Source organism: Hydra vulgaris, chromosome 01 (genome assembly GCF_038396675.1).
Source record: "Hydra vulgaris chromosome 01, alternate assembly HydraT2T_AEP".
Taxonomy (NCBI): Eukaryota; Metazoa; Cnidaria; class Hydrozoa; order Anthoathecata; family Hydridae; genus Hydra; species Hydra vulgaris.
The window spans coordinates 44,161,751-44,172,500 of record NC_088920.1 but is presented as its reverse complement, the minus strand read 5'-3'; the positions used below and the strand labels follow the sequence as shown (position 1 = coordinate 44,172,500).

Genomic DNA, 10,750 nt, shown 5'->3' with positions numbered 1-10,750 from the left:
AGAATAAAATTTCATTATACAAATACTTAAAATACAAATTTTCAAAATTAAAGTACAAATTTTTTGTGATAATAATAAAAGAACAATTTTATTTTGTAAATTGTTTGTTTTGAATTTGAAACAGTAAATTGATTCCGTACTTTTTTAAATATAGTATTTAATCAATTGATTACTTTTGTATTAAGCATTTAATTCAATATATTTTTTGATTAAAACATTTGTTGAATTTGATTTATTTGAAAAAAGAAAAATTAGAATCAATGCCTAACTAAATATATTGTTTACAAGGCTGGTCTAACACCACCTAACATCAATCATGCAAGAAATCTTATATTGGTATAAGCGAAAACTCCTTCAAGATCAGGTTTGCAAACCACATAAAATCTTTTAACTTAGGTAAACAACATTGAACTTTCTAAGAAAATTTGGAGACTTGAGGAAGCAGGTAATACACCAATTATTAAAAGAAGTACAATTAAAAAATTTCAAGCCTATAACCCATCCTCAAAAACGATGTATTTGCATAAATGAGAAATATTTTATTTCGTCATACAATCTAGAACCCTTGTTAAATAAAAAGAGTGAAGTAGTTTCTGCATGTAGGCACAGAAAAATTTCTGTTTCGAATTTTGACACTTGTTAAATAAATTTGGTGTGAAAACTGTTGTTTGATCATGTTGCAACGCAAATTTGTATTTTTATAACGGTTTTTATTTTAATGATTTTAAATGGCTGAATGACTGCCGAAAGGCATGAAACTCTTTCATTTAAATATTTAATATATATATACATATACATACATATATATATATATATATATATATATATATATATATATATATATATATATATATATATATATATATATATATATATATATATATATAGAAAGAAAGAGAGAGAGAGAGAAATGGGGTAATTTTGGCACTTTAGACATTTCACCACCAATTGGTGATTTATCTACTTTTATAACTATAACTTTACTCAGTAATAAGATTTTTTTATAATTCAAATTTCTATTAGAAGAAAAACAAATTTCTTATCAAATTATGTAAAAAAAAAATCTTCTTTTTGTGAAAACTTGATAAGAAAATTAATTGACAAAAATAATCTATAAAAAAACAGGAAACTTAAAATTCTCATAAAAATCAAATTATTTATTTCCATTCAAATTATTGGAAATTTTTCAAAGAATCTTTGAAGTGTTTTTTTTTCTTTCTAATTTTAATTGGTTCCAAAGTTATTAAGGAAATACTAAATGATGGAATTTTGCCACCTATTTATATTGAATAGATATGCGCTTTGATTGTATAATTAATATTATTTCCCTTCCTCTTGTTTTGGTAATTAATTTATTAGGTCATATTGATCTTATGCACTTTTGACTAAAATAATTTAGGAAAACAATTAATAAATAAAGTAAAAAAATAATTAGTATGCGCTTTGATTAGATAATTAATATCATCTCCATCTTCTTGGTTTGATAATTATTTTTTTCAGGTCATGTTGGTCTTATAATCAATTCAAATTAACTAAATTGATCAATTATCAGTAACAATGCTGCAAAACTACAAGTGAAAATCTGCCACCAATTATAGCAAAGAGCCAAATGGAAAAAGCCATTGCCAAAGTTAAAGCTGGCTAACTGAGTTGCAAGCGAGCTACAGAATTATACTGTATACCTCGTAGAACACTAGGAGGAAGAATTCAATATCTAGAAAGGATAGCTGTGGCTGGTACATTAACAAATCTTAGCTATGTGGCTGAATCCTTATTGGTTCATATGCTTCAAGTTCTATGTGACTGGGGATATGGCTTATCGTTCTCAGAAATTCAATCTGTGGTGTTCAACTACTTGAAAGAAACAAATCAAACTGCCTTATTCAAGAATGGAATGCCAACAAACCAGTGGTACCTAGGTTTCAAACAATGCTGGTCAAATGAATTAAGTCAACACAAAGTACTAAGCATTTCAGCAGCACAAGTGGCTTTATGCACTAACCAAGTGACTGATGGATTTTTTAAAACACTTCAAACAACTTACAAAAATGCTGACGTATTGGACGAAGCACAAAATATTTTTAACTGTGACGAAATCAGGTTTATTTGTGATCAAGGTTTAAAAACAGTCTTAGTTAGAAGAGGAGCAAGGCGACCACTTATTATTGGTGCCAATAATGAAAAAGTTCATTACACTGTCAATAATTGCTGCAATGCCAGCAGTGATTATTTGCTACCTTTAGTTGTCTACAAAGCAAATTATTTTTTGGCTCAATGGGATATTGGTGGACCTTCAGGTACATACTACACTGTGTCCCCTTCTGGTTGGATGGAGGAGGATCAATTTGTAAAATGGATTAACTCTGTCTTCATTCCTTTTAAAAATGCAAATTGTGATGGCCAAGTAGTTTTAATAACTGATGGTCATTTAACTCACATTTCTATGGCAGCAATTCAACAATGTCGAAAGTATAATATTGACTTAGTAATTTTACCCTCCCATTCTTCAAAATTTTTCTGACCACTCGATTCAAGCGTTTACTGTCACATTTAAAATGTCTGGCACGCAATTCTTCAGCAACACTACAGAGAAACTGGTTTTAGAAATGTTGATAAGCTGACTTTTCCTCTCTTGTTTTCAAAGTTATATTCATCAGAGAAGGCTTTCAAAAGATCACATGCAGTCAGTGGTTTTAAAAATACAGGTATCTATGTATTAAATAAAAATGCAGTTGATGGAGAGAAACTCAAGCTTCACAATCCACAAGCACCAAAACCAGCACCAACAACTCCATTAACATCTGCACAAATAGCACCAGCAACTTCATCAACGTCTGCACAAATAGCACCAGCAACTCCATCAACGTCTTCACAAGCAGTACCAATAACTTCATCAACAGCATCTTAACTACCATCATTCATCACTTCTCAATTAGTTAGAGAAGAAATACAATTGGTGAGCCAAGTAATTGAAAGGAGTCAAAAATGTAGTCAAAGGTAAATGCATTACAGAATTATTGATTTTTGAGCAAGTGAAGGTAGCAAAAGAAAAGTCAGAAGCTAAAAAACAAGCTAAAAACCAAAACCAACTATCGAAGCAAAGACAATTGGCAGTGAAGAAGATGACCATGGCGAAAACAGAAATTCAAATATAGCAGAGAACAAATGAAGTAAAGCAAAGTGTCAAAAGCAATTGAATAGCGCAACAACTGACCAGCAAAACCTTTAGTTGCAATGTGAGAAAAGTTCTTGTCAAAAATGGGTTTGTGAAAAATGTTGACCCCAAAAAAATACAATAGAATTTTATTGCTCAGTAAAATGTAGAAAACAATGAGTTTTTGACTTTTATCTCTTCATCTTTCATTTATAATTTGTAAATTGATTTTTTTCAAAGTTTGCTTGATTATTTTAAAACTCTTTTTTTAGTCAACTAAATCCCCAGCCCCCAGGACCGCCTTCACGGCTTTCAAAATAACCTTCATTTCTAAAGAAAAAAAAAAAGGTAATAAAGGTAGAGAGGGGACATGTCCCGATATCTCTCGGTATCAATGGCCATGCCCCCACTTATTGAATACTATTAGATTTCTTTTATTTAACTGATTGTAAATGTGTTTTTAAGATTTATAATTTAAAATAAAAAATTTATGTTGTAAATAACATAGGTGGCAAAATTCACCCAAGTTAGATTTTATTGGGGTAATTTTGCCACCCCATTTTTTCTGTTATAACTAATAAAAAATAAAAAAATATACATATATATATATATATATATATATATATATATATATATATATATATATATATATATATATATATATATGTATTTCAGAAAAAATAAATATATATACATTTATATAAGTATTTTATAAGCAGTGCTAGAAATAGGCCTTAAATTAAGCTTGAATTAAACTCAGGTTTTAAATAACCTAAATTCCCTCTTCCCTTGTCTATTTATTTTTTAACATCCAAATTTTCTCCTTCAACATAGAAGAGATTAGGAGAAATTATACTTTTATCTTGATTAGTTTTATCAATTGCTTATTGAATACTTCACTTTACACAGTGTATCAGATTTTATGTCTGATACATGAAGTGTCTTTATGCACAAACAAGCCAGTGTTGATGTTGCAAAGGAGTTTTATTTAATATTGGGTCATTAGCTTTGTACAAAAAGTCAAAATATTATTGTATTTCAAAAAAAAAAATTATGAAAGACATTTATGTAAACATAACAATAATGAAAAAACTTTAACTCGAGCATCAATAGCCTTGGTTATTCACCTCTGAAACTAACTCATAAAGACAGGGTTAGCTATGCAATACCATCTTGTTGTTCATCTTTAAAACTAGTAGCTCATAAAGACAGGGTTATGAAAAGAAAAAAAAATCTTTACTGCAGCCAAACAAGCTGTTTTGTTAGTTTCTCTTTTGTGAGCATTTTCAATAAAACAATCTCTTTCAGAAGTTGGTTTTATTGAAAAAGCTTGTTAACAAATAGACTAATCAAGAGATCACCATTAAATAGCCAAAAATCAGCCAGCATTTTTGCAGCATCTGATCATATTACCACACTTTAATATGATTATAATTTGCTGAAAATTACAGTTTTATATAGCAAGATAGAGTACAAGGTTTCCGTAGGAACAGTAAAGCAACATTATATCCTTTTGTCATTTACTTTATAAATGATAATGAGATAAAATATGAAAGCGTTTGCGTCATCTCATACTATCTGCAACAAATTAAGAACTCAGTTCATTGTTTCATTCATGCTTCAAGTACTAAAAAATTTACGAGTGAATACCTTACTTTAAGAAGCAAACATTGCTTTTAATTCAGTGATAGTGCAGATTCATCATACAAAAACTATAAAAACATAGCTAACATGTTACCAAAAACAAAATCAAAGGTTTCTGCAAAATTCCATTTTTTTTCTGCATAACACAGGAAGAGTGCTTGTGATGGTGTTGGAGGCTTTATTAAGCAACTTGTAGCAAGGAAATATTTACAACTGCAACCATACAGATTCTATAAATTCACATAAATTCCAAAGAAATTGTATAATTATAGACAAAATACCAAAAAAATATGTTTGCTATAGAATTCAAATAATGTAACTACATAGCATACATTTTAAATTAATAGAATGTTATGCTACTTGTTCAGCAACTCAGGAATAAAAAACTCTAAAACTACTTGACAGATTAGAAGGATGCCATTTGACAAATGTAAATGTTTAACAGTGCAGCAGATCCATAAAACATTACTTGCTTCTCTATGGTCAGGAATTAATGTAGCATGTTTTTATGATGCAATATGATTTTTGGGAAACAATGTGAAAATATCTAAAGAAAATTAAGATACTCTTATGAAGTTTATGATGCATTCTATGTTGCTAAACACTTTCACTAGACTACACAAAGGAGGTAGTTGCTAAGTAATTAGTTATTAATAAATTGATAGATTGTAGAAAAAAATTAATTGATAGACAGTGCAATATATATATATGTATAAAAATGAACTTTTTTCTAATTTAATCGGTGGGTAATCTTGGCAAATAAAAAATTTAAAAAATTATTTTATGAAGAAGTTATGGTTGTTTTAGTAAAAAATAAAACGTTTTTAATAATTAAAACAAAAGCACCATTGTACTTTTATTTGACGTTTTTTGACATCATTAAACAGTTTTTGGTACCAAAAAACTTTAAACAAAATTGTGAGAATTTTATTTCTTTTGGACACCAAAAAACTTTAAACAAAATTGTGAGAATAACTATTGATTTTACATTTTATTTTACATTGTACTTTACATTATATTTTACATCATCTTTTACATTATATTTTACATTGTATTTTATATCATATTTTACATCATCTTTTACATTATATTTTACATTTTATTATACATTATATTTTAAGTCATAATTTACTTTATACTAAATTATATTTTATACGTGGTGGCCGGGTATTCAGCGGGCATTATAGAAGTTTAGCAGCAGGTTACATAGCAGGCTATGTAAGGGGCAGGTAGTCTGCGGGCATTTTAGTAGTTGTGTAGCAGGCAATGTAACTTGCAATTTAGCATGTAATTAATCTGCAGGCTTTGTAATAACTATGCAGGCTATGAGAGTTATGTAGCAGGCAATTTATATCGATTTATGTCCTAGAAACAATAAATAACAATTAAACTAATAAAAAACATCAACCAATATTTTCCGCAATTGTCTGGGCTATTCTACTAGTATATATATATATATATATATATATATATATATATATATATATATATATATATATATATATATATATATATATATACATACAGTGCTTAAAATGGAAAAAAAAGTAATGTGATGGTATTTAGTAGATTAAAAATAAAATCCTGCCTAATCATTGTTACATAGAGAGATTTATAAAACTCCTAACTGGTTGTCAGAAAGTTTTTCCGTATTTTGTTAACACAAAAAAAAATTAAAATGCAAAACCGCAACTTTTATTTTTTTATTACTTGATAGACTGCCTGCCCCAACCAAACCCTCAATATAAGATAGTTATAAGATAGGCTATAAGATAGTTGATGTAGCAGCACTCCATTGCAAGTCAGGCTATAAGTCAGTCGATGTAGCAACACTCCCTTGTAGCAGCAGGCTATAAGATAGTTGATGTAGCAGCACTTCCTTGTAGCAGCAGGCTATATGATAGTTGATGTAGTAACATTCCGCACATGATTTACAGTAAAAAAAATAAAAATAAAAACATTGTTTATATTTTTAAAAACATTCAGAATGTTTTTAAAAACATTCGGTCAATTAAATTAACGTTTTTGTGGTTTTTTTAAAAGATGATTACTTTCTAATTAAATTAATGATTTTAATTTTATGACAACATGGAAATGTTGGATGAAAGTCAAAAGTAATTAAAAATGACTATTAGTTGTTTAAAGTATCATTTTTTACCTTCTGTACTCTCAAATGCAACAATTTATATGTATATATATATATATATATATATATATATATATATAAATATATATATATATATATATATATATATATATATATATATATATATATATATATATATATATATATATATATATATAATAAAAATAAAAACATTGTTTATATTATTAAAAACATTCTGGTCAAATAAATTTGTGTTTTTGCGGGTTTTTTAAAAAACAATTAATTTGTAATTAAATTAATGGTTTTTACTTTCTGACAACATGGAAATGTTGGACGAAAGTCAAAAGTAATTAAAAGTGACGTATTTGTTGACATAAGAATCATTGTTTTCCTTCCATACTCCCAAATGCAACAATCTATAGAACTATATATATATATATATATATATATATATATATATATATATATATATATATATATATATATATATATATATATATATATATATATATATATATACACTGCCACTCACGGAAGTTAGGACAGTGGAGATTTTTTCGAAAAAGCAAAATTAATATATAATTATGTTATAGAATTTTTAATTTATATTAATAAAAATTATATTTTTTATACATTTTCAATATAAAATATATTATTAGTCAGTTTTATGTAATAAAAATGTACAAAAACAATTATAATAATTAAATTTTTTTTTCGTCAAAAAAACCACCCTTTGATTTAATAACTGCTTTAACTATTCTCGGCATTCTTTCAATTAATTTTCTAATTGTTTCTTTTTGAATATTATTCCATTCCTGTTCTATAATGTTCCATAAATGAGATTTTGATGTTGGACATACAGTTCTAATTTTTCTATCCAGTTCATCCCATAGTAACTCAATGGGGTTGAGGTCTGGGCTTTGGGGAGGCCAGGTCATTACACGTAATACATTTTCAGTTTTTTTTGATTCTAAATAATTTCTACATAATAATGCAGTATGTTTAGGGTCATTATCATGCATCAGAATAAAATTATCTCCGATTAATCGAAGTCCCGAAGGGATTGCACTTGTTTCCAGGATATCTCTATAATGTTCTGCTCTCATTATACCATCGATTTTATGCAAACATCCCACTCCATCCAGAGAGAAACAACCCCAAACTATCACAGAGCCTTCACCATGTTTTACTGTTGGAACCAGACATTGAGTTAGCATTTTTTCTTCAGCAGATCTTCTAACGTAAACTCTTCGCTTATTTCCGAAAACTTCAAATTTTAACTCATTGGTCCAGAGTACTTGTTTCCATTCATCCATCGTCCAATTTTTGTGGAGCTGTGCCCAACGGAATCTCTTCTGTCGATTAACTTTTCGTAGATATGGTTTTCGGATAGCAACACGACCATGCAAATTAACTTTTTGCAATCTTCGTTTGATTGTACTAACAGAAACTTTTTTTTCTCAATCACAGTTGAAAATAGCTGTTATTTGTGGAGCAGTTAACATTTGATTACGCTTACTGATGATTTTTCGGTCATCAGTTTTTGTTGTTATGCGAGAAGGACCTGGAAAATTTCTGTCTTCCAAACTTCCAGATTCTCGATATTGACGAATCGTATAGCTAACTGTTTATTTAGTCAGATTTAATTTTTCAGCTATTTTTCTAACTGTAAAGCCTTCTTGAAGCAAAGTAAGTATTGCTGTCCTTTTTTCAACACTTATTGGCTTACCTTTAGGCATATTTTTTTCAATATTTTGAATTTACACTAAAAAAATAATTTTTAATTTTACCTTTGAACTGTATTTGAAATTTTTAAAACACTAACACAAAATACACAAAATGTCTACAAAAACACAGTAAACAATAGAAATACTTGTTAAATGACAAACTTAAAAGATTTGAGTTGATAATGTAAAATACAGGTTCATACGTGACCTTTAATATGTTTCTGCGTTCTCTGTTTATTTATTTAAAATGATAAGGCTTTTACTTGTGAGTACAATTTATGTTATTTTAAATGTTAGTTATTTTAATATATTTACATTAAAATAACTTAATTTAGGATTTTTTTGATACAAATTTTATTTAACTTGATTTTTTTTTTTTTATATTAACATAAATTTTACTAATATAAGTAAATAATTTTATAACGTAATTACATTTTAATATTGTTTTTTTGAAAAATTATTTTTTGTCCTAACTTCCGTGAGCGGCAGTGTGTATATATATATATATATATATATATATATATATATATATATATATATATATATATATATATATATATATATATATATATATATATGGGGACTTCCATTTCTGTGTGTGATTTTTAATTTTTCTTTGTTTTAGCAATTAAAACCTGGGACTAGCTATTATTACTATGCATACTATTATGATTTTCTTAAAAAATATAACAAAAATATTTTTTATCATATTTTAGGCTACTTGAATAAATTAAATAAATATATTTTGATCATTTAATTTTTTTTGCATAATAATATCGCTACAGTTTGAAAATAAACAAAAGTTTTCAAAACACAATATTTTATCTAGAAATAACTGATGACTGCTATTTCTCATCGAAAATATATTAAATATAAGTTGTAGAAGTATAACATTTCACTTATAATACTTACAAGCAATTTATTTTCTTAAAAATATCTACATGAAATTAACAATTTTGGAACTTCCGGGCGAGATCATTCATGAACTGCATTTAAATGATTGCTGTGACTCTATGATACATAGTGCAATCCTGTAACTTTCTGGAAAGCTTTATTAATATTTAAAACATTTCAAAAAATATATATACAATGCTGAAACTTATATTTTCCGAGAAATTAAAGTTTATTTATCTAGTAACTAAAATTTCCATTTTTCTGTTCTGTGCAAGATTTCGCTTCAAACTTAATTTATTCTTTGTTAATATTACTAATGTATATCATTTTTTGTTTACAAAACATTTATATAGGTGAGAATTAAATCAGAGCAAATTGGAGATCGCCATGTTTTGTCAATTATAATAGGAGAGAGAGAGAGAGAGAGTAAGAATTATTATATAACTAGTTTCCTATAGTACTTACCAACCATATCAACTTTATCAAGAAACATCTGAAGTTCTTTTTCATCAGCAGTAGCCATTTGATCTCTTAAACTAAATCAACTAAAACCACTTGTAATTTTCAATTTGTAATTGTCATAAACTAAAGCATATTATAGAAAATGTCAAGCATTATTTGAAGTTTAAATATCATATCTAATTGGCTTGGAGTCATTAAAATCACATTAAGTAATAACTATTTAAACACGACAATATAAATATTTTTCCAACAATTAAATAGCCTCTTACAGACAGAACTGGCTTTTATTTATAATAATAATTAAGGCATTTGTATTTTAAAAGCGTATTCAAGTTATTCATCAATTAATCTCATTTTTTTTCATTATTTCTTGCTTGTAATGTGAATTGTTTTTAAACTCAGTACCTTTGAATTTTAATTTTAAAAAAAACAACAACTAGAATATACTAAAAATTGAGTGGCCATGATTTGAGTTTAAATAAACTTGATTTATAGAGACTTGTTATTTCAAAATTAGATATCTTTTTAGATATTTTTAAACTGATGTGTAAGCATTTTTAGTCTTAGCAAGAATCTCTAAAAATTTAAATGAGTTTTTATTGCAATGTTTATTTTAATCCGATTTTTTCCAATGTTTATTACCAATAAATTTAATAAAAAGTTGTAAAAAAGTTGTATAAAATTATTATGTCAAGTATTTATAAAGTTATGTCAAGTATTTATAAAATTATTATGTTCAAGTATTTTTTTTTTTTTTTAAAT

General features: G+C 26.8%; 1 protein-coding gene across 1 annotated transcript in view; it reads right to left on the bottom strand.

Moving 5' to 3' along the window:
- Positions 1-10,113, bottom strand: part of LOC101236737 (tetratricopeptide repeat protein 12) — a 54,765-nt gene extending 44,652 nt beyond the window's left edge. The window contains exon 1 of the mRNA XM_065788292.1: positions 9,992-10,113. Coding sequence (XP_065644364.1) covers positions 9,992-10,049 — 58 coding nt within the window. The 5' untranslated portion in view covers positions 10,050-10,113. The remainder of the gene's footprint in view (positions 1-9,991) is intronic.
- Between the last annotated feature and the right edge of the window lie 637 nt (positions 10,114-10,750).